This window comes from Ranitomeya imitator, chromosome 2 (assembly GCF_032444005.1).
Source record: "Ranitomeya imitator isolate aRanImi1 chromosome 2, aRanImi1.pri, whole genome shotgun sequence".
NCBI classification, from domain to species: domain Eukaryota; kingdom Metazoa; phylum Chordata; class Amphibia; order Anura; family Dendrobatidae; genus Ranitomeya; species Ranitomeya imitator.
The window spans coordinates 386,417,839-386,442,990 of record NC_091283.1 but is presented as its reverse complement, the minus strand read 5'-3'; the positions used below and the strand labels follow the sequence as shown (position 1 = coordinate 386,442,990).

Genomic DNA, 25,152 nt, shown 5'->3' with positions numbered 1-25,152 from the left:
GACACCATTACTTTTACCATATAATGTACTGGAAAACAGGGAAAAAAATCCAAGTGCGGTGAAATTACAAAAAAGTGTAATTCCACAATTGTTTTTTTTTTTTTTTTTTACTTTGACCCGTTGTGTCTCTATTTTATGGGATCCAAGGCTGGGTGTAGATACAATGCTTTGATCGCATAATATTGCAATTTAATGCATTATTGTGGAGACCAAAAGAACATAACTCTGGAGTTTTGTTTTTCTTGCTACGCTGTTTACAGATTGGATGAATTCTTTTTATATATTGATAGATTTGGCGATTCGGTAAGCGTTTTTTTTTTTTTATTATTGTTGGGGCGTGATTTAAATGTTTATTTTTTTAACCCCTTTACCCCCAAGGGTGGTTTGCACGTCAATGACCAGGCCAATTTTTACAATTCTGACCACTGTCCCTTTATGAGGTTATAACTCCGAAACGCTCCAACGGATCTTAGCGATTCTGAGATTGTTTTCTTGTAACATATTGTACTTCATGATAGTGCTAAAATTTCTTCGATATAACTTGCGTTTATTTGTGAAAAAAACGGAAATTTGGCGAAAATTTTGAAAATTTCACAATTTTCCAACTTTGAATTTTTATTCTGTTAAACCAGAGAGTTATGTGACACAATATAGTTAATAAATAACATTTCCCACATGTCTACTTTACATCAGCACAATTTTTGAAACAAACTTTTTTTTTTCAAGGAAGTTATAAGGGTTAAAATTTGACCAGCAATTTCTCATTTTTACAACCAAATTTACAAAACCATTTTTTTTTAGGAACCACCTTACATTTGAAGTCATTTTGAGGGGTCTATATGGCAGAAAATACCCAAAAGCGACACCATTCTAAAAACTGCACCCCTCAAGGTGCTCAAAACCACATTCAAGAAGTTTATTAACCCTTCAGGTGATTCACAGCAGCAGAAGCAACATGGAAGGAAAAAATTAACATTTTACTTTTTAGTCACAAAAATGATCTTTCAGCAATAATCTTTTTAATTTCCCAAGGGTAAAAAGAGAAAATGGACCTCAAAAGTTGTTGTCCAATTTATCCTGAGTACGCTGATACCCCACATGTGAGGGGGAACCACTTTTTGGGCGCATGGCAGGGCTCAGAAGGAAAGGAGCGCCGTTTGACTTTTTCAAGCTAAATTTGGCTGGAATTGAGATCGGACGCCATGTCGCGTTTGGCAAGCCCCTGATGTGCCTAAACAGTGGAAACCCCCCACAAGTGACCCCATTTTGGAAACTAGACCCCCTAAGGAACTTATCTAGATGTGTCATGAGCACTTTTATCCCCCAAGTGCTTCACGAAAGTTTATAACGCCCGGGCATGAAAAAAAAATTCCTATTTTTTTCCACAAACATGATCGTTTAGTCCCCAATTTTTTATTTTCTCAAGGGTAAAAGGAGAAATTGGACCCCAAAAGCTGTTGTCCAATTTGTCCTGAGTACGCTGATACCCCATATGTGGGGGGGGGACCACTGTTTGGGCGCATGGCAGGGCTCAGAAGGAAAGGAGCGCCGTTTGACTTTTTCAAGCTAAATTTGGCTGGAATTGAGATTGGACGCCATGTCGCGTTTGGCGAGCCCCTGATGTGCCTAAACAGTGGAAACCCACCACAAGTGACCCCATTTTGGAAACTAGACCCCCTAAGGAACTTATCTAGATGTGTCATGAGCACTTTTATCCCCCAAGTGCTTCACGAAAGTTTATAACGCCCGGGCGTGAAAAAAAAAATTCCTATTTTTTCCACAAACATGATCGTTTAGTCCCCAATTTTTTTTTTTCTCAAGGGTAAAAGGAGAAATTGGACCCCAAAAGTTGTTGTCCAATTTGTCCGGAGTACGCTGATACCCCATATGTGGGGGGAACCACTGTTTGGGCGCATGGCAGGGCTCAGAAGGAAAGGAGCGCCGTTTGAGTTTTTCAAGCTAAATTTGGCTGGAATTGAGATTGGACGCCATGTCGCGTTTGGCGAGCCCCTGATGTGCCTAAACAGTGGAAACCCCCCACAAGTGACCCCATTTTGGAAACTAGACCCTCTAAGGAACTTATTTAGGTGTGTGGTGAGAATTTTGAACCCCCACGTGCTTCACTAAAGTTTATAATGCCCAGGCGTGAAAATAAAAAATCCTATTTTTTCCCACAAAAATGATATTTTAGTCCCCAAATTTTAATTTTCCCAAGGGTACCAGGAGAAATTGGACCCCAAAAGTTGTTGTCCAATTTGTCCTGAGTACGCTGATACCACATATGTGGGCAGGAACTACTGTTTGGGCACACGTTGGGGCTCGAAAGGGAAGTAGTGACGTTTTGGAATGCAGACTTTGATGGAATGTTCTGCTGGCATCATGTTCCATTTGCAGAGCCCCTGATGTGACTAAACAGTAGAAACCCCCCACAAGTGACCCCATTTTGGAAACTGTACCCCCTAAGGAACTTATCTAGGTGTGTGTTGAGAATTTTGAACCCCCATGTGCTTCACTAAAGTTTGTAATGCCCAGGCGTGAAAATAAAAAATCCTATTTTTTTCCACAAAAATGATATTTTAGTCCCCAATTTTTAATTTTCCCAAAGGTAACAGGAGAAATTGGACATCAAAAGTTGTTGTCCAAATTGTCCTGATTACGCTGGTACGCCATATGTGGGAAAAACTGTTTAGGCACACGTTGGGGCTCGAAAGGGAAGTAGTGACGTTTTGGAATGCAGACTTTGATGAAATGGTCTGCGGTCGTCATGTTCCATTTGCAGAGCCCCTGATGTGCCTAAACAGTAAAAAAAAAAACACAAGTGACATCATTTTGGAACCTAGACCCCCCCCCCCCAAGGAACTTATCTAGATGTGGCCCCTTTTTGGAACTAATGTACGCTTTCTTGTAAAGTAAATTAGTAGTGCATAGAGGTGTGGTACAATTTGAAGCAATCCTTCATACACAGGCCAGGTTTTTCGGGGCAGGTGTCGCATTGATAAATGGTGTCCTTGCGTATTCCCCTTTTGTAACACACTCGGCACCTTTTTTGCGGCTTATCTTTTTTGCCGGTTGGCGGGACCACCCCCGGAAAATGCTGGCCTGGTACGATACGAGCACCTTCAGTTCCGGAAGTACTGGGGCCCTCTCCTTCCGGAGTACCAAATAACAGGGCCTTAACCACTACCTCCTGGAACTGAAGGTACGACGTATCGCTGTGGCGTGCACATCGTAACAGCAGGAAAGCGTTGAGCATTGCCATTTGTACAATGTGCACGGCCAGCTTTTTGTACCACACCTTGGCCTTTCTCAAAGCACTGTATGGTTGGAGGAGTTGATCAGAGAGATCAACCCCCCCCATGCTTTTGTTGTAGCCCAGTACACAGTCCGGTTTGCAGACCTGTGTAGAGGTACCCCGTACAGTGCTGAGGGCTCTGCCATCACCATGTATGGTGGTCAAGAGAAGGACATCCCTCTTGTCCTTGTACTTGACCACCAGCAGGTGGTCGCTACATTGGGCCTTGCTCTCACCTTTTCTGAGCATCTGCCCAAGTAGCGTCTTTGGGAGGCCTCTCTGATTTTTGCGGACAGTACCGCAGGCTGCGGTACCTCGCGCAGAGAGGGATCTGTAGAGTGGGATGCTGGTATAAAAGTTATCAGTATAGTGGTGATAACCTTTATCCAGCAGTGGGTGCACCAAATCCCACACGATCTTCCCACCCACTCCCAGGACAGGAGGACACTCAGGGGGTTCAATCCTGGTGTCCTTCCCTTCATACACTCTAAACCTGTGGATGTACCCTGAGGCACTCTCACACAGCTTGTAGAGTTTGATTCCGTACCTGGCCCTTCTGTTGGGCAGGTATTGACGGAATCCGAGCCGCCCCTTAAAATTGACCAAGGACTCATCCACGCAGATGTCCCTTTTGGGCATGTACACTTCAGAAAACTTTTTGTTGAAGTGTTCAATGACCGGCCGAACTTTGAACAGACAGTCAAAGTTGGGGTCATCTCGTGCGGGACACTGTGCATTATCGGAATAATGCAGGAATTTATGGATGGCCTCAAAACGTTTCCGAACCATGGCCATTCGGAACACTGGAGTGTTATATAAAACATCTACACTCCAATATTGCCGCATTTCTGGCTTCTTCACGATCCCCACGTGGAGGACCAGGCCCCAAAACTGCATCATTTCAACTGCGTCTACAGGAGACCAGTTGGAAAATGATGTACCGGGGTTTTGCTCCAAAAATTGACGAGCATACAAATTAGTTTGCTCCACCATGAGGTTAATAAAATCCTCAGAGAAAAAGACTTTGAAAAAGTCTGTTTCTGTGAGGCCCATGGTGTCAAACTTGATTCCTGATTCTGCCACAAAATCAGGAATCAGTGGCTCGTAATTTTCGGGGGGTGAGGTCCATGTGGGTTCCGCAGTGGGGAGCGCTGGTTCAGGAGTGGTGGGGGCTGCCTCATCTTCTGTCCTGGGGCGTCTGCGTGGCGGTTCCGCAGGACCCGAGGAGGAAGATGAGGAGGAAGAGGAGGAGGAGGAGGAAGAAGAGGATGAAGAATCAGAAAAGTAAAGAAAAGTGGGATCCTCTCCCTCGCTATCAGTGTCGGAGGCAAGGAAAGCATATGCCTCCTCCAATGAATAGCGCTGTTGGGACGAACGGGACGAGCGGGACATTTTTGTGTGAATATGGTGATTGGGTGCACTTTATTGATAACTGTATGTGTATGTGTGGGGGGATAGTGATTTGTGCAAACTTATCTGAAAAGAAAATGCTAAAAGGAGAAGAAAAACCTGTAAAAAGAAAAGTCTAAAACAGCAGGCCCTAGCTCTGATAAGTGAACTTGCGTTACTTATCAAAATTTGGCGGCTGCTGGATGTGCGCACGGAGATGACAAAAAAAAGTAAAAGTGTCTAAAACAGCAGGCCCAGCTCTGATCAGTGAACTGTTTCACTTATCAAAATTTGGTCGCTGCTTGATGTGCGCACGAGGGTCGGGCAAGGGGGGGGGGGGAGGGAAAAAAAAAAAAAAAAACGGCAGGCACAAACTCTGATAAGAGAACTGCGTCACTTATCAAAGTTTGGCGGCTGCGGGATGTGTGTACGGAGGTTGCGCAAAAAGGCTGAGGGGAAAAAAGCGAGCGCGAGAGTTGATCGGTGAACTGCGTCACCAATCAACGCTCGGCGGCTGTTAAATGAGTGCACGGAAGGAGGTGCAAAGGGGGGGTAAAAAGAGGGGGAAGGGAGATGGGGGTGGAAGTGAGGATTGGGCAGGGATAAGTGATCAAAATGTACGGTTGTAGTCAGGTGCCGCAAAGGGGGGGTGAAAAAAAAAAAAAGGAAAACGGCAGGCACAAACTCTGATAAGTGAACTGCGTCACTTATCAAACTTTGGCGGCTGCGGGATGTGTGTACAGAGTTGGCGCAACGGGGCTGAGGGAAAAAAAGCGAGCGCGAGCGTTGATCGGTGAACTGCGTCACCAATCAACGCTCGGCGGCTGTTAAATGGGCGCACGGAAGGAGGTGCAAAGGGGGGTAAAAAGAGGGGGAAGGAGATGGGGGTGGAAGTGGGGATTGGGCAGGGATCAGTGATCAAAACGTACGGTTGTAGTCAGGTGGCGCAAAAGGGGGGTGAAAAAAAAAAAAAAGGAAAACGGCAGGCACAAACTCTGATAAGTGAACTGCGTCACTTATCAAACTTTAGCGGCTGTGGGATGTGTATACGGAGTTGGCGCAACGGGGGTGAGGGAAAAAAAGCGAGCGCGAGCGTTGATCGGTGAACTGCGTCACTAAATGTGCGCACGGAGGCGGCACAAATGGGGGTGGAGGGGGTAAAAAGAGGGGGAAGGGAGGATTGGGGTGGATGAACAGGGATTGGGGTGGATGAACGGGGATTGGGGTGGATGAACGGGGATTGGGGTGGATGAACGGGGATTGGGGTGGATGAACGGGGATTGGGAACGGATGAACGGGGATTGGGCACGGATGAACGGGGATTGGGCACGGATGAACGGGGATTGGGCACGGATAAAACTTACGTTTAGTTGTCTTCTTCTTTAGCAGGGATTGTGGTGCTACAGGCTGCTGTGGCACCACAATACCCAGCACGGCAGGGAGATCCAGGCACAAAATCCAGCAGGGAGATCCAGCAGTACGACCGCTCTGTAGGAATCCTCAGCTAGAATGAGGACCCCTGTAGAGCGGTCATACACAGGTCAGGCAGGTGACACAGACAGGTCACAGAGCGGTCATGCTGCTGCTGTGACCTGTCATTGGTGGGATCGACCATAACATCGATCCCACCAATCAGAGCTTTCCTGGTGACCTGGCTGTGACCTGCCTAGGATCGGAGCTGTTCGCGCCGATCCTAGGCAGGTCAGAGCCAGGTCACCTGCAGGGCACAGAGCGGTCACAGCGTGATCGCCGCTGCGCCCTGTGATTGGCGCGATCGACGATGACATCGATCGCGCCAATCGGCTCCTGCTGGCCCTGCATTGTGTCCTATCCTAAGATCGGTGCTATTAGAGCACCGATCCACGCAGGTTCCGGCAGGGCACAGCGCGGTAATACCGCGCGGTGCCCTGCGATTGGCGCGATCGATGCGATCGCGCCAATCCGGGGTGTTCTTGCCGGTGCCTGGCGTTGCCAGGCACCGGACCTAGGATCGAGTACATCGGTACTCGATCCTAGCCTGTCACCTCATTGTTTCAGCCGCTCCGATTGGCTGAAACAATGAGAATGGCTGTGATTGGCTGTTCAGAATTGAACAGCCAATCACAGCGATCGAGAGGGCGGGTGGGCGGCGACAATGCCCTGGATGCCGAGGCCATCTTCCCCCAGGTAAGATGGCGTCGGAATTTTAATGCGATCACCGCGACTTAAGTCGCGGTATCGCATTAAAGGCCATGACGTACTATCCCGTCAAGGGTCAGATAGGCCCAGGGCACCTCGACGGGATAGTACGTCTAAGGTCACAGAGGGGTTAAAGATTATTTTCATTTTTTTTTTACTTATTACTACATTCAGTCCTGATCTGTGTAGCAGAAATGTTCACTTGCTATGAGCACCTACCGCTGGGCGCTGCTCATAGCTATCTGGCAATGACAACCACAGGGGTCTCCTGCAGACTCCGAGTGTCAAGCCAACCCATCAGTGATCCGCGGTCATGTGATATGGGCGCCAATGGGTGGGGTTTGTGACGCGCTTCCAGCGCGAGCATGTTAAATGCCGCTGTCAGAAATTGACACCAGCATTTAAGATGTGAACAGCTTCGGGTGGGTCTCGATTCCACACGCGGCTGTTAGGGACACATGTCAGCTGTTTTAAACAGCTGACATGTGCCCAGAATAGCTGCAGGTGGAATTGCGATCCACCCGCGGATATTAACTCAATAAATGCCACTGTCAAACTCTGACAGCGGCATTTAACTCGCGCTTCCAGCTGTCGAGACAGAAATCCGCCCATCGGTGACTCCCATAAAAAGCATATGGCCCAATGGCCTAATTTAACCCCTTAACTACCAATGACAGATTTATCCGTCATTGGATGCCTACCACTGTTTGGTGTGGGCTCCGGCTGTGAGCCCGCACTTTACTGGCAAATGTCAGCAGTTTTGAACAGCTATGTGGGCTTTTAACCCGGTAAATGCTGCTGTGAAATGCTAACTGTCATTTAACATGCACTTCCGGCAACTATGGGGGAAATCTGCCCATCGGTGACCCCCGTCATGTGACTGTGGGTCACCAATGGGATGGCACGACAACAAGAGGTCTCCTGGAGACCTCTATGGTTGTCAGTGCCGCCCAGTGGTCGCCACTCATAGCAAGTGAGTAATTCAGCTACATATAGGCGAACTGATCATTGCCTGCAGTTAGCAGAGCCGATCGGGTTATGGCAGCTTTTAGTCTCTCGTGAAGACTATTGAAGCATGCCAAAAGTAAAAAAAATGTTTTTAAAAATATTAAAAAATATATAAACGTTAAAATCACCCCCCTTTCGCCCCATTCACCATATAATGTAATATATGGTAATAATTATCACGTGCCACAAGACAGATAATGTAAACTGACCAGATATGTGCAAGAGATGAAATGTCAGAACATGTCACAAAAATAATCAATTATTATTATGTGCACAATCATTGAGCATCAATAAGAAATACCCATAATGGAGGTGTGCTCCCTCTGGGATAGAGGCAACCATGACATGCGTTTCTGGCGCAGATTGTTTTTTTACGTTATGCCCACCTGTGCGGTTATCTGTGGGTATCTCCTCTTTACACCGCTCATCACCCCTCACATATGTCTCTGTAACATGGGTCAGATCTTTACCCTGAAAGACATGAAGTCATCTGAAATTATTCAGAGGAACAGAAAAGATCATAAATTATCAATGACAATCAAAAAACAACAGCAATAGTTGTTATCACATATCTGCAGGTCTCCTATATAAATCCAGCCTGTCGGCTTCTAATTCTAACCAGCAGTCTCCATAACCAGAAAATGGTGAGAAGATGCAGATAATATCTAAAGTCTATGTTCAGCTTTATCCTGTTATATCATGACACGTCAATATTTATGTTACACATGCCAAGCCTATTCACTTTTAATATTATTGCATTACATATTGGAAGTTTTTAATGGACATACCCGGATTCGTCCAGATAGGTCCATCGGCTGAGGTCAGCAGTAAGTATATAAGGCAAGCTGGACAGAGTTCAATAAAGTGATGTTACATCGCTCTGAGTTTTGATCCCTCAGATGGATAGACACAAATGTGTTAATAATCCTGACCATTTCTGCTACATATTATTATTACTACTGTACATTTTTATAGCGCCATTTATTCCATGGCGCTTTACATGTGATAAAGGGGCAAATATAGACAAATACAATTAAACATGAGCAAAAAACAAGGCACACAGGTACATAAGGAGGGAGGACCCTGCCCGCGAGGGCACACAGACTGGAGGGGATGGGTGAGGATACACTAGGAGAGGGCAGAGCTGGTTGTGCGGCGGTTCAGTAGGTTGAGGATCACTGCAGGTTTGTCGGAAGAGGTGAGTCTTCAGGTTCTTTTTGAAGATTTCTATGGCAGGCGAGAGTCTGATGTGTTGTGGTATACAGTTCTAGAGTATGGGGGAAGCACGGGAGAAGTCTTGGATGCGGTTGTGGGAAGAAGATATGAAAGGAGAGTAGAGAAGGAGGTCTTGAGAGGATCGGAGGTTATGTGTAGGTAAGTACCGGGAGATCATGTGACAGGTGTATGGAGGGGACAGGTTGTGGTTGGCTTTGTATGTCACTGTAAGGGTTTTGAACTGCAGTCTCTGGGCGATAGGAATCTAGTGAACGGTTTGGCATAGGGGAGAGGCTGGGGAATATTGGGGAGACAGGTAGATTAGTCAGGCAGCAGAGTGTAGGATGGATTGGAGGAGTGGTGGCAGAATGCTAGAGGGGAGGCCAGAGACTAGGAGGTTGCAGTAGTCAAGGCGCGACATGATAAGGGCATGCACTAGTGTTTTTGTGGTGTCGCGGTCAAGGAATGCGCGGATCCAGGAGATATTTTTGAGTTCGGGATGGCAGAAGGAGGTAAGGGCTTGGATATGTGGCTTGAAAGAGAGGGCAGAGTCAAGGATCACCCCGAGGCTCCGGGCGTATGGGACTGGGGGAAGTGAGCAGTTATTGACATTGATAGATAGGTCTCGTGGAGGGGTAGAATGAGATAGGGGAAAGATGATGAATTCTGTTTTGTCCATGTTCAGTTTTAGAAAGCGAGCAGAAAAGAAGGCCGAGATAGCAGACAGACAGTGTGGGATTTTGGTAACTAAGGAGATGAGGTCAGGTCCAGATACAGTCATGGTCAAAAGTATTGACACCCCTGCAATTCTGTCAGATAATCCTCAGTTTCTTCCTGAAAATGATTGCAATCACAAATTATTTGGTATTATTATCTTCATTTAATTTGTTTTAAATGAAAAAAACACAAAAGAGAATGAAGCAAAAAGCAAAACATTGATCATTTCACACAAAACTCCAAAAATGGGCCGGACAAAAGTATTGGCACCCTCAGCCTAATACTTGGTTGCACAACCTTTAGCCAAAATAACTGCGACCAACCGCTTCCGGTACCATCAATGAGTTTCTTACAATGCTCTGCTGGAATTTTAGATAATTCTTCTTTGGCTAACTGCTCCAGGTCCCTGATATTTGAAGGGTGCCTTCTCCAAACTGCCATTTTTAGATCTCTCCTTAGGTGTTCTATGGGATTCAGGTCTGGACTCATTGCTGGCCACCTTAGAAGTCTCCACTGCTTTCTCTCAAACCATTTTCTAGTGTTTTTTGATGTGTGTTTTATGTCATTGTCCTGCTGGAAGACCCATGACCTCTGAGGGAGACCCAGCTTTCTCACACTGGGCCCTACATTATGCTGCAAAATGTGTTGGTAGTCTTCAGACTTCATAATGCCATGCACACGGTCAAGCAGTCCAGTGCCAGAGGCAGCAAAGCAACCCCAAAACATCAGGGAACCTCCGCCATGTTTGACTGTAGGGACCGTGTTCTTTTCTTTGAATGCCTCTTTTTTTCTCCTGTAAACTCTATGTTGATGCCTTTGCCCAAAAAGCTCTACTTTTGTCCCATCTGACCAGAGAACACTCTTCCAAAACGTTTTAGGCTTTTTCAGGTAAGTTTTGGCAAACTCCAGCCTGGCTTTTTTATGTCTCGGGGTAAGAATTGGGGTCTTCCTGGGTCTCCTACCATACAGTCCCTTTTCATTCAGACACCGATGGATAGTACGGGTTGACACTGTTGTACCCTCGGACTGCAGGGCAGCTTGAACTTGTTTGGATGTTAGTCGAGGTTCTTTATCCAACATCCGCACAATCTTGCGTTGAAATCTCTTGTCAATTTTTCTTTTCCGTCCACATCTAGGGAGGTTAGCCACAGTGCCATGGGCTTTAAACTTCTTGATGACACTGCGCACGGTAAACACAGGAACATTCAGGTCTTTGGAGATGGACTTGTAGCCTTGAGATTGCTCATGCTTCCTCACAATTTGGTTTCTCAAGTCCTCAGACAGTTCTTTGGTCTTCTTTCTTTTCTCCATGCTCAATGTGGTACACACAAGGACACAGGACAGAGGTTGAGTCAACTTTAATCCATGTCAACTGGCTGCAAGTGTGATTTAGTTATTGCCAACACCTGTTAGGTGCCACAGTTAAGTTACAGGTGCTGTTAATTACACAAATTAGAGAAACATCACATGATTTTTCGAACAGTGCCAATACTTTTGTCCACCCCCTTTTTTATGTTTGGTGTGGAACTATATCCAATTTGGCTTTAGGACAATTATTTTTGTGTTTTTTCATTTAAGACAAATTAAATGAAGATAATAATACCAAATAATGTGTGTCTGCAGTCATTTTCAGGAAGAAAATGAGCATTATCTGACAGAATTGCAGGGGTGTCAATACTTTTGGCCATGACTGTAGGTAGATCTGCATGTCATCAGCGTAAAGATGATACTGCATACCGTGGGATTCTATGAGCTATCCTAGGCCGAAGGTGTAGATGGAGAAGAGTAGGGGTCCTAGAAAAGAGCCTTGAGGAACACCGACGGACAAGGGGTGGAGTGAGGAGGTGGTGTGGGGGAGGGAGACACTGAATGTACGATCTGTCAGTTATGAAGACATCCAGGATAGGGCCAAGTCCGTGATGCCAAGAGATGGGAGGATCTGTAGGAGAAGTGAGTGGTCCACAGTGTCAAAGGCAGAAGACAGTTCCAGGAGAAGGAGGACAGAGTAGTGTCGCTTGCTGTTGGCAGTTAGTAGGTCATTGGTGACTTTAGTTAGGGCAGTTTCAGATGAGTGATGGGGTCGGAAGCCAGATTGTAACCGGTCAAAGAGGGAGCGGGAGGAGAGGTGGGAGGACAAATCAAGATGGATATGTTGTTCCAGTAATTTTGAGGCATAAGGGAGAAGAGATATAGGGTGATAGCTAGACACAGAGGATGGGTCAAGGTAGGGCATTTTGAGGATTGGTGTGATCTAGGCATGTTTGAAGGATGAGGGGAAGACACCTGTTGTGAGTGAGAGGTTGAAAAGGTGCGTTAGGGTTGGGATGATGACCGCGGCAAGGTTAGGGATGAGGTGGAATGGGAGCAGGTCAAGCGTGCAAGTGGTGAGGTGTGATCTTGACAGGAGGGTGGAGAGCTGATCTTCTGCTATGGTGGAGAAGCTGGTTTTGGAGGAACAGGGTTGCGCAGCTAAGAGGGACATTGGGAGCTGTGGGCCAAAGCTTTCTCTGAACGTATCAATCTTCTGTTTAAAGAAGCAAAGTCTTCAGCAGAAATGAGAGGGGAGGGAGGGGGTGGGTGCGGGGGGACGGAGTAGAGAATTGAAAGTGTTGAAAAGCTGTTTAGGGTTGTGAGACAGGGAGGATATGAGAGATGAGAAGTAACTTTGTTTTGCGGCAGTGAGCGTGGACTTGAAGCTGGCGAGGGACTGCTTGTATGCAGTGAAGTGGTCAGCAGAGCGGAATCGCTTCCATCTCCGCTCAGCGACACTGGAAGCCAGTCTCAGTTCTTTGGTCAGGCTGCTCTGCCAGGGCTGCCTGTTGAGTGTACGAGTTTTGCTATGCATGAGTGGTGCGGCCAAATCAAGTGTAGCTGTTATAAAAGTTGGCAGCAGCATCTGTGCCATGAAGGGAGGCTATGTCTGTAAGAGAGAGAAGGGACTCCGAGAGTGATTGTAAATTAAGGTGTTTGAGATTTCTGCGAGGGTGAGTGAGTTTGTGGAGTAAGGGTTGCACACTAGAAGAGGAGAGGGAAGAGAATGTCAGTAGGTTGTGGTCAGACAGGGGGAGGGGTGAGTGAGATTAGTAAGGGAGCAGAGGCGAGTGAAGATGATGTCCAGCGTGTCGCCATCTTTGTGAGTGGCCTCAGAAGACCATTGAGTGAGGCCAAAGGAGGCAGTTTAGAGGCAGCTGAGGTGGAAGTGTCAATGGGGATATTGAAGTCACCCATGATGATAGTGGGGATGTCAGCAGAGAGGAAATTAAGTGACCAGGTGGTGAAGTGGTCGAGAAAGGTGGAGATGGCTAGTTCTGGGGGGCGGTAGATGACAGCTGGTGGTTGGAGGGGGAATAGATGCCGACGGAGCGCATCTCAAACGGAGTAGCGAAGGGTGGTAGCAGGATTGGTGTAAAGGAGCTGGTGTTGCACAGGAGTAAGCCAACTCCTCCACCACGTTTGTGGTCAGAGGGGGTGAGCTAGGTTTCCATGATGCCAAGAAAGGAGAGTTTGTTGGTGATGAAGAGGTCATGGATAAATGGCAGTTTGTTGCAGACAGAGTGAGCGTTCCATAGTGCTCCAGTAAGGGGGACTGAAGGAGTGGGGGCTGGTTGAATGGGTATGAGGTTATCATGGTTGGGAAAACGTGCAGAGGATCGTGGCCGGGGGTTAGAAATGAGTGTGGGGATGTGTTTAGGAGGGCTAGGATTTGGGGATACATCACCAGCGATGAGGAGTAGCAGACAGAGCGTTAGAAGGTGGGAGCAGAATAGAACATGATGCGGCCGTGATTGTCTTGCGAAAAAGGATTGTATGTAGAGGAACAGTTCTGAGGAGAAGGTGAGATGGCTGGGGAGTATTGAGGGAGAAATGACTAGTTCTTTACTAGGTGGAGGGATTGCAGGAGATTGTAAGAAGGAAAGCAGTATGGGAGTGAAAGAGAAAAGAAACCGAAACATTGTGGAGGTTTGCTATTCCGTTACCTTCCAGTCAATTCCAGTCTAATTCAAAGTAACTAAAAAGATGTCATTTAAAAGATGAATGGAGAAGACTACGTCTGGAGCAGACGCCTGAATGTGAATATATGTGTTGGTAATTGAGTTCAGGTGTGAGAGCATGTGGGGATGTGTGGCCAGAGCACATGTTCAGAGTAAAACAAAGCTCATAAAAGGGGGAGGGGTTAGACTGACCATTCAGAAATGTGCATGGAGGACACCAGAGAAGTGAAATACATTATGGAACAAAAGTTAAGGGTGAGCAGTGCATACCAGAGGAACAAAAAATGCCGTGAAGATAGACATTCAGTTTCTAGGCAAAGCTGGAGACATTCAGTACATACCTGAGGAAAAAAAATGCAGTGAAGATAGACATTCAGTTTCGAGGCAAAATGTGGAAAATTCACTGCTTATGATCAGCGCAAAGAACCTGTAAACTGAGTGCGTCTTGCTTACAAGTATTACTTTGACTGCCAAATTGGAGATCAAGAGAAATGCTGGGCACGTCATATTTGTTCCACTGTATGTCACTCTGGTTACACTGTGGTTAAATGGTGAAAGGAAAGGAAAGGCTTTTGCAGTGCCGATGGTTTGGTACTGTTATTTTTGCATGATTAAAATCACTGAATATTCAAAGAGAAACAAGTCACAAATTGTGTATCCTGCTCTTAAACCAATACCACATGATGTTGAGAATCCAGCGCCTGACCCTACCACAGCAGGAACCGCAATTGAAACTAATGGTTCTGATCCTGGTGAGGAAGAAAATGTTTTTCCTGATCCACAACATCAGGAAGTTCATCCACAATTGCTGAGCCAATCAGATTTAGATCATCTAGTAAGACATCTGTCATTATCAAAAGATAAGTCACAGCTGCTAGCTTCTAGACTTAATTTGCTAAAGCGAGGTACCACAACTTCAAACTTTCTTCATCGACACACCAAGTTAGCTGCATACTGTGCAATGGAAAGCATCTGTTTCTGTATTGATGTAAATGGTCTTATAATGGAGTTAGATGGTACACATGTTCCCGATGAATGGACTCTAGCAAGCCGAGTTTGAAAGCGGTCTTGTTGCACAAGAGTAACAAAAAACCATCTGTTCCATTGGCTCATGCGGTTGGAAGGAAAGACCCATGTTTCCATGGAGCTAATTTTGAAAATAGTCAAATACTCAGAACATAAATGGAAAATTTGTGCTGACCTGAAAGTGGTAGCACTGCTACTCGCCCTACAGTTAGGGTACACAAAGCATGTGTGTTTCTTGTGCCTATGGAACAGTCGTGATGACAACAATGATTACAAAATAAGACAGTCGAGCATACAGTTGGTCGGTACAATGTACAACACAAATCATTAGTTGATCCACTTCAAGTTTATCTTCCACCACTTCACATTAAACTTGGTTTAAAGGGAACCTGTCACCCCAAAAATCGCGGGTGAGGTAAGCCCACCGGCATCAGGGGCTTATCTACAGAACAAAGAACTGCAGTGCGCAGGCGCCGGGCCTCTCTGACCTTTCCGGCGCCTGCGCAATGCAATACTTTGCTCTGCCCTCAACAGGGCAAAGTACGTCTGCGCCGGAGCCGTGGCTGAAGATCAGAAGAGGACGTCTTGGAATGAAGATGGGAGGCGCCGCAGCGGACCAGAGACACCCATCCGACCGGACCAGCAGCGGGACCGCCCCTGGGTGAGTATAATCTAACGTCTTCTTCTCCTCTTTCAGGTAACATCGGGGGCTTATCTACAGCATTACAGAATGCTGTAGATAAGCCCCTGATGCCGGTGGGCTTACCCCACCCGCGATTTTCGGGGTGACAGGTTCCCTTTAATAAAAAATGTTGTAGTTGCAATTAAACTTGCAACTTGGGATGCATTTGTGCTAGCAGAGCAGAACTTTCTTGGGAAGAGATACGAAAACTTTGCTGAAACAGTAGACAGCATGCTTAAAGCATACAAACGACTTGGCAGCCAAATGTCATAGAAAATGCATTTCTTACATTTCCATTTTGACTTTTCTCCTCCCAATTTGGGACACGCAAGTAAAGAACATGGAGAGGTTCCATAAAGACATTTCTACAATGGAGATCAAGGCCGCTGGAATCCCAACATGAAGGGGGACTACTGCTGGTTTTTGCAAAGGGCGTATACAGTATGACCTCTATCAAGCACAAAAGCAAATGCCTGAAGCAATTTTAACAGTATTAGGCATTTCATCTTGTAATAGATTCCGCTAGATGAAGAAGTAATACTGCAGGAAATAGTGCTCCATCCAGACAGGATAGCTTCTTGCAGTTGCCGCAAATAGGCTGGAGAAACTGAGATGTTGTGAAAAGTCTGCTTACCTCATCCTAGAGATGATGCACCTGGTTGGTCAAAGTGCTTATGTAATCCCTAATGTCCAAACATCCATCCCCCGCCAATACTCCACCTGCACCAGCATAAAATGACGACACCTGATTTAAAGATTATATGGATTCAGCATGGTGCAACAGAAATCTAGATTCAGCTGAGTAGACAATGTTTTCCACTGATCAGGGATATAATTTTTACTTAAGTTTTTATTCGATCATTCATGACAGCACCACAGAGAGAGAGGGGATCTGCCCTTCAGGAACTGGAAACCTACAGGTACATAAGGGCGGCACCTCTCCCACGCATCAGTTGGTTTTCTGTTCCTGGAGGACAGGACGCTCTACAGATCATCTGTATTTCATCAGGATTCCAAGGCCGGCTGACTGACCCAGGTAGAGAGTGGGTCTCCTACCTCGGTCAGTGCGGGGTCCCTGGAAGTGCCACGGTGGGCCCGGGCAGGGCTCCACGACAGCGTGCGGAGTCCGGTGGATGGCCGTCTCCAGATGCCAGCGCCGGTAGGTATTCCCCCTCCCCACAGGATCTGTCCTGGTCCTCCTGGTGCCTCTGTCTCCTGTCTCCTGCGGTCGGTCATCCCATCCTGGGCGCATGGCATGGTGGCGTGTGGTGGGGTCGTGCTGGCAGGTCTGGCACCGTGCTGTCTCCCTGCACATCCTCGTGCGCTCCTTTGAGCGCCGGAAGTGACGCGGCCGGGGGAATGGTGCAGGATCGGAAGTCGGACGCTGGCCGGCTTCTCTCTGCAAGCGCCGCTGTGCAGAGGCAGCGTCGGGCAGGCTGTCTAATGTCCCACACGGGGAAGGGGTGGAACCCCTGGCCACATCCCTGCTAGTCCGGATTCGGGGGAGAAGTCCCATGAGTATAAAAGGAAAAGGAACCACAGTGATGCTGCAGGGCTCCTTTTTGGCCCATCTGCAGCAATGGATGAGCCGGAACCTCCCGTGGCTCAGCTGGAGCAGGAGCGGGCCTCAGAGAGGTCCCATGTGAACCCGCAGCTGAAAGTCCGGGGTCGGAGTGATCAGCCCAGCCGCAAGAGTTCCTCCAGACTGAAGGATACGGTTCGCTCCCCCAGTAATCCGGTACCTACCCTACTGCTTGGGTAAGAGATCTCCGTGAATGTACCCTGATGCAGTTTTTTCTTTCTTCCTTATGTTCTTTCTTTAGGGGAAGAAATGCTCTGGTAAAACAAAAAAACAAGGAATGTGTCCTTTGTAATTGTCCATTGCCAGACGCCTACCCAAAGAGATTGTGTCAGTCATGTGTGCGACAGATGGTAGGAAGGAAAAAAAAAAACCAAAACACAACAATTATATAATACTAGATGGTGGCCCGATTCTAACGCATCGGGTATTCTAGAATATGCATGTCCACGTAGTATATTGTCCAGCCACGTAGTATTTTGCCCAGCCACGTAGTATATTGCCCAGCCACATAGTATATTGCCCAGCCACGTAGTATATTGCCCAACCACGTAGTAAATTGCCCAGCCACGTAGTATATTGCCCAACCATGTAGTATATTGCCCAGCCACGTAGTATATTGCCCAACCACATAGTATATTGCCCAGTGACGTAGTATATTGCCCAGCCACGTAGTATATTGCCCAGTTACGTATTATATTGCCTAGTGACGTAGTATATTGCGCAGCCACGTAGTATATTGCCCAGTTACGTATTATATTGCCTAGTGACGTAGTATATTGCGCAGCCACGTAGTATATTACCCAGTGACGTAGTATATTGCCCAGTGACATAGTATACAGCACAGAGTCACGTAGTATTTTGCCCAGTTACGTAGTATATTGCCCAGTGACGTAGTATACAGCACAGAGCCACGTAGTATATTGCGTAGTATACAGCACAGAGCCATGTAGTATATTGGCCAGTCTTGTAGTATATTGCCCAGCTACGTATTATATTGCCCAGCTACGTAATATATTGCCCAGCCAGGTTTGACACAGGTTAAAAAATTAAAAATAAACATATACTCACCTTTCCGAGGGCCCCTTGTAGTCCACGGCAGCTTCCAGTCCCAGGGTTGGTGTGAGCGCAGGACATGTGATGACGTCGCGGTCACATGACCTTGACGTCATGGCAGGTCTTTCTAGCGCAGGCGCGCATGGCCTGTGATGACGTCGCGGTCACATGACCGTGACGTCATGGCAGGTCCTTCCCCCATACCATCTTTGCCACCGGAACCTGCAACCGAAGATGGCGGCCGGCGCAAGCGACTACGGAGGGTGAATATAGCAGGTTTTTTTTTTTAATTATTATTATTTTTAACATTCCATTTTTTACTATTGATGCCGCATAGGCAGCACCAATAGTAAAAAGTTGGGGACACACAGTGTTAATAGCGGCGGTAACGGAGTGAGTTACCCGTGGCATAACGCGGTCCGTTACCGCCGGCATTAACCCTGTGTTAGTGGTGACCGGAGGGGAGTATGCGGGTGACAGGCACTGACTGCGGGGTGTAAGGAACGGCCATTTTCTTCCGGACTGTGCCCGTCGCTAATTGGTCGCGGCAGCCATGACAGGCAGCTGGCGAGACCAATCAGCGAATGAATAACCGTGACAGAAGGACAGACAGAAAGACAGAAGTGACCCTTAGACAATTATATAGTAGATAGTGGTAGTCCTAGTTATTTACCTAGGCCATTGCATTTTTTCCGCTGCCACAGGTTGAGGAAGAAACCCCTGATTTTACCACAAATTTGAGAGAAATTATCAGAAGAGAAGTAAAGGATTCCCTAAGATCCTTGTCCCAAGGGGAATCTTATAAAAAGAAAAGAGAAGGTAGTGTTTCAGAATCAGACTCTTCTGCTGCCCCTAGAAAAGGACCCATTGGTGAACAGATGGGACAAGGCACCAAAATTAGACGCGGCGGTGGCCAAAGCTTCCAAAAAATCCTCCATTCCCTTTGACGGCATGGCTTCCTTAAAAGATTCGCTTGATAAAAAAGCATTTCTAAAGGGAACTTGGGAAATGTCGGCGGGTGCTCTAAGGCCGGCAGTGGCTGCGAAATGCACAGCCAGATAAATGATGGTCTGGCTGGATCAACTCAAATCCCAGCTAGAAGACAGGGCCTCAAGGGAATCCATTCTAAAATCCCTGCCAATAATCCAGAATGCCGCAGCCTTTCTAGCCGATGCTTCGGCAGATTCAGCAAGTATGGCAGCCAGGGCCGCAGGACTATAAAATGAGGCGCATAGGGCTCTATGGCTAAAGTGTTGGCCAGGGGACATTCAAGCCAGATCCCGTCTTTGCTCTATCTCATGTGAGGGAGAATATCTGTTCGGCCCGGTTCTAGACAAACTTCTGGAAAAAGCTGGTATGAGAAAAAGAAGTTTCTCAGTCTGCCGACCCCCTCTTATAGACGTCCCTTCATGGGGAACAGATTTTTTCGTAGAAGGCCATCCAGAGATCAACGCAGATGGGATGATTAAAAAAGAGCAGAGGTACTGGATTTATGTTTGGAGGTGGGGGGTGCCAGGAACAATCTCGTGAGGTCAAGAAGCCACACCCATTGACTAGCCGCTCCGGTAGGGGGTAGGCTGTCTGCCTTCTACCCAGCCTGGTCCTTGATTTCCAATAGCAATTGGATCCTGGGATTAATAGCCACGAGTCTGCGGTTAGAGTTTTCCTGTATTCCCCAAAACAGGTTCAGGATTACCCCACTCAGATCTTCCCCAACAGAACAGGTGGCCCTGGAAACCGAAATTCGTGACCTGCGCAGTAAAAGGGTTCTATCAGAAGTGCCGGAAAGAGAATGGGGTAGAAGTTTCTACTCCCATCTGTTCCTAGTCTGTAAGCCAGACGGCTCCTTCAGAACTATAATAAATCTTAAAGCTTTGAACAAATTTCTGGTTGTATGACCATTCAAAATGGAAAGAGTCAATTCCGCAATAAAATTGTTGTTTAAAAACTGCTTTATGGTGGTGTTAGATTTAAAGGATGCCTATTACCATATTCCCATTTATGCAGCCCACCAGCGATTCCTTAGGGTAGCGGTCTATTTAGACAGGTCTGTCCGACATTTCCAGTAAGGTGCCCTGCCCTTTGGTATATCAGTCGCCCCCTGGGTGTTCACTAAAGTCATAGCCGAGGTTATGGCCCATTTGCATGAGTCTGACATTCTGGTAATCCCCTACCTCGATGATTTCCATATCGTAGGTAAAACAGCAGATCATTGTTTGGAGCAGTCACAGAAAGTAATGTCTGCCCTGGAACGATTAGGATGGTTACTAAACATCAAAAAATCTCATTTACAGCCCATGAGAGTACAGCAATTCTTAGGCCTGACCTTAGATTCACAGAATCAAGAATGCCGTCTACCTCCCGATAAGATAGTTCGCCTGCACTATCAAGTCCTAAACGCCTCCAATAACCCCACCATGTCCCTTAGAAAAGCGATGTCTCAGTTATGCTCTCTCGTCCTGTATTCCCGTGGTCCGGTGGGCCCTGTACCATACAAGGAAATTACAGGGCGAGGTTTTGTTACACCCAAACATTTTGGGGGGGGGGGGTCACCTAGAAGGCCAGCTGACTTTGTCCCAAAACACTATTAAATCACTCGGCTGATGGCTGTAACAATATCTATCCACAGGGGTCCCCTGGGAATGTAACGTAATCCGTATATTCACCACAGATGCTAGCCCTTCCGGTTGGGGGGCTCATATGGGTGAAGTTATAGTCCAGGGACTTTGGGACCATCATCAGGAAGGAATTTCTTCTAACCTGAAGGAATTAACAGCAGTGGAGCAAGCAGCTAAAAGACTCCTTGTCTATCTACAGGGCGATCATGTACAGATATTCTCCGACAATCCCGTCACCGTGGTGTATATCAATCATCAAGGCGGGACCCGTTCCAGACCCCTGATGAACGTTGCAGATCATTTGTTCTAACTAGCAGAACAGCAGTTTCTCTCGTTAACCGCTCTTCACATAAAAGGGATAGAAAATACTACAGCGGATTACTTAAGCCGCAACAACCTAAGGTAGGGAGAATGGTCCCTAAAACCACCATCTTCGACCTCATTGTGGAGAAGTGGGGTCAACCAGAGATGGATCTCTTTGCCACCAGAGAAAACAAGAAAGTGAGGCGATTTTGCTCTCTGAACCCCAGAGAGAATCCATTGTCAGTAGACGCTTTTCTGATAAAATGGAACTTCAAGCTAGCATATGCCTTTCCTCCCCTGTCTCTACTTAATCTGGTGATGAGAAAAATCAGGAAGGACAAAGCCAGGGTTATAGTGATTGCCCCGTTCTAGCCCAGGAGGGCATGGTTCTCATGCCTCAGGACCATGTCAGTATCTGACCCGTGGGTCCTACAAGACATCCCGGATCTCCTATCCCAGGGCCCAGTCTACCATCCTCAGGTGGATGGCCTGCATCTGACAGTGTGGATTTTGAACGGTCAATGCTAAAAGATAGAGGGTTTTCCCCAGGCTTGATTAACACCCTGGGTAAAAGCAGAAAAATAATCACTACTAAAATTAATGTCAGAATCTGGAAACAAATTCTTCAAAACTCAGGGGTGGTAACTGGTCAATCAGCGCCAATAGACCAGATTTTAGAGTTCCTAGAAGGTTCAGACATGGGTTTACCCCCTAACACTCTAAAAGTGCAGGTGTCAGCCTTAGGGGCCCTATTTGGCTGTAACATTTCAGGGAATTATTGGATTAGTAGGTTCATTAAAGCGGCAAGTAGGTCTATGCCAATAGTGAAGAATAGCTTCATGCCGTGGGATTTAAACTTAGTCCTCACGACCATGACAGAGGCCCCATTTGAGCCGATTTCATCAACCTCCATTAAAAACTTGTCCCTTAAAGCAGCCTTCCTGGCAGCCCTAATGTCAGCTCGTAGAGTAAGTGACATCCAGGTGCTATCCAGGCTTCCTCCGTATATGCAACTTAGGGATGATAGGGTAATACTTTCACCTGATCCAGCATATCTACCTAAGGTAATTTCCAGATTTCATAGAACGCAGGAAATAGTTCTTCCATACTTCCTCCCTAATCCTATAAACGAAAAAGAAAAGAAACTACACACCCTAGACGTAAGGAGATGTATCCTAGAATATCTAGCAGTTGCTGATCCCTGGAAGAAAGATAACGCCCTGTTCGTGTCCTATCAGGGTAGTTGGAAAGCTCTTAGAGCATCTAAGAGTACGCTAGCTAGGTGGATCAAGGAGGCAATTTCGCTAGCATACATCTCAAAGGGCAGGTAAGCGCCAGAAGAACTAAGGGTGCATTTCACTAGAGCCATGGCAGCCTTGTGGGCAGAGAGATTGGAGGTGTTGATCGACTAAATACGTAAGGCTGCTACTTGGTCTTCTCCAAACACGTTTTTTAACCATTATAGATTAAATCTGGGTGCCTTCTCAGACCTCTCCTTTGGTGTAAGGGTGCTGCAGGCTGTAGTCCCTCCCTAAATAGTTTTACTCTCTGTAATTCTCTCTGCAGTGCTGTCATGGACGATCGAATAAAGTCTTAGTTACTCACCGGTTAACGGTATTTTTCGGAATCCATGACAGCACCCGTACATTCCCTCCTGTTTTCTTAAGTTCTGGGTGTGCACCTCTTCCTTATTATATTCCACACGTGGTAGTTAGTTAGTAGTAATATTATTGTATATAAATCATGTCATTAACCTTGGTGGTCTCTGTAAACCTTATGTATCTGTAGGTTTCCTGTTCCTGAAGGGCGGATCCCCTCTCTCTCTGTGGTGCTGTCATGGACTTCGAAAAATACCGTTAACCGGTGAGTCACTAAGACTTTTCTTTCTATTTCCCTCAAATAATGATGGCACTGGCACTGTTCACCTGGTGTTATAGCCCATCTGTGATAAAGAGCAATGATTGTATTCTAACATGTTAGTTGGACACCAGTGCTTCATTAGTTGAAGTGCTCAATATTCCCAATCTAATGTGGTACACAATGAAAAATTATCATTTGTCATTACACTCCTGGGTTACATGTCTAATCAAATTTCATGTAAGAAATTGGCCATTCAGTGTATAATACTGGTGGATAAAACAAGACTGAACACAAGACCTTCACAGCCTTAAGGTACCTTCACACTCAGCGACGCTGCAGCGATACCGACAACGATGCCGATCGCTGTAACCCGATTTTTTCCCCTGTTACCATCGTAAAAGTAAAAAAAAAACAAACACTATAAACTTACCTTCCGCTGTCTGTCCCCGGCGCTGTGCTTTCCTGCACTGACTGTGAGCACAGCGGCCGGAAAGCAGAGCGGTGACGTCACCGCTGTGCTTTCCGGCCGGCCGGCACTCACAGCCAGGGCAGAGAAGCACAGCGCCGGGGACAGACAGCGGAAGGGAAGTATGTAGTGTTTGTTTTTTTTAACTTTTACGCTGGTAACCAGGGTAAACATCGGGTTACTAAGCGCGGCCCTGCGCTTAGTAACCCGATGTTTACCCTGGTTACCAGTGAAGACATCGCTGAATCGGCGTCACACACGCCGATTCAGCGATGTCTGCAGGGAGTCCAGCGACGAAATAAAGTTCTGGACTTTCTGCAGCGACCAATGATGGCACAGCAGGATCCTGATCGCTGCTGCGTGTCAAACTGAACGATATCGCTAGCCAGGACGCTGCAACGTCACGGATCGCTAGCGATATCGTTCAGTGTGACGGTACCTTTATACACATCATAGGAAAGATCTCATGACACCTTCTCTCCATCTACCTGATGATCCTGAGGAACATCGAGATCTTCTTGTTTACAGTCCTGTTGAAGAAGAGGATGGGGACATCTCTCTGGTGTTGTCCTCTTACTGGACAGAACTGGAGGAAACACATACAGGGACTGAATTCAGTCTTTACATACAGATAATTATAGGCCATGTGTATTTAGTCTTGTCTATTACCTGGTGATGTGAGGGGCTGAGGAACTTCTATCATGACGTCCTTCTCTCCATCTACCTGATGATCCTGAGGATAATTAGGATATTCTTGTTCACAGTCTTGCAGAAGTAGAGGTTGGGGACAGCACACTGGTGTTGTCCTTTTCCTGGACAGATCTGGAGGAATCACATAACGGGGGCTGAATTTATTCTTTACATACAGATAATTATAGGCCGTGTGTATTAAGTCCTGTCTATTACCTGGTGATGTGAGGGGCTGGGGAACCTCCATCATGACGTCCTTGTACAGATCTTTGTGCCCTTCTAAATACTCCCACTCCTCCATGGAGAAAAAGATAGTGACATCCTGACACCTTATAGTAACCTATTACATACAATGACACGGTCATCATCCCAATTACTTTATAGCGTTACTGTATAATGTCCCAGTATTCCCAGCAGTGTCACCTCTCCAGTCAGCAGCTCAATCATCTTGTAGGTGAGTTCTAGAATCTTCTTCTGGTCACTGATGTCCTCATGTATCAGGGGGTAACGTGGAGGCTCTTTGATTGGGCTCAGGTGTCTTCCCCATCCATCAGACACAAGGGCCTGATGGTTCTCACTAGAGGTCTTCTTCACTACTGTGTAATCCTGGTTATGGAGAGACACATTAATAAATCCTACTACAGACATTTCCAGAGTCCTCACCTCTCCAGTTCTGTCCATCTGTTATTCCCATAGATAAGAATGATGGAATGTGACGTCATCAGAATCTCTCACCTCTCCAGTAAGCCGGAAGAGGATCTCTAGGGTGAGGTGCATTATCCTGTCCAACATCTTGTCCCTGCCTTTATCCATCAATGAGATGTCATCAGGAAAATTCTCTTACATAGAAGATCTCCACTGAGAGGATCAGATATTGTAGGGACCTGAATGGCGAGAAGATGATGATGTAACATCATAAAGATCTAAGACCAAACCTCAGTTTTCAGATGATCACTACATCCAGTCATGGCCCCATTCTGCCCCTGGTAGAACATACAATCCAGTTAGGCACATACAGAGATTTATCACATAATATCTCCAATCTAGCACCAATAACAAAGAACCCTAATAGAAAAAAAAT

The 25,152-nt window shown here is 46.6% G+C and overlaps 2 protein-coding genes across 2 annotated transcripts in view; both read right to left on the bottom strand.

Annotated features, from left to right (window-relative positions):
* Positions 1-16,756, bottom strand: part of LOC138667875 (oocyte zinc finger protein XlCOF6.1-like) — a 28,060-nt gene extending 11,304 nt beyond the window's left edge. Inside the window, exons 1-2 of the mRNA XM_069755957.1 lie at positions 16,556-16,756; positions 8,254-8,338 (exon numbers count right to left, since the gene is read on the bottom strand). Of these exons, the coding sequence (XP_069612058.1) occupies positions 8,254-8,338; positions 16,556-16,756 (286 nt within the window). The remainder of the gene's footprint in view (positions 1-8,253; positions 8,339-16,555) is intronic.
* Positions 1-24,951, bottom strand: part of LOC138664108 (zinc finger protein 605-like) — a 224,247-nt gene extending 199,296 nt beyond the window's left edge. The window contains exons 1-5 of the mRNA XM_069750535.1: positions 24,807-24,951; positions 24,495-24,677; positions 24,288-24,411; positions 24,051-24,203; positions 23,870-23,967 (exon numbers count right to left, since the gene is read on the bottom strand). Coding sequence (XP_069606636.1) covers positions 23,870-23,967; positions 24,051-24,203; positions 24,288-24,411; positions 24,495-24,677; positions 24,807-24,884 — 636 coding nt within the window. The 5' untranslated portion in view covers positions 24,885-24,951. The remainder of the gene's footprint in view (positions 1-23,869; positions 23,968-24,050; positions 24,204-24,287; positions 24,412-24,494; positions 24,678-24,806) is intronic.
* Positions 24,952-25,152: the final 201 nt, after the last annotated feature.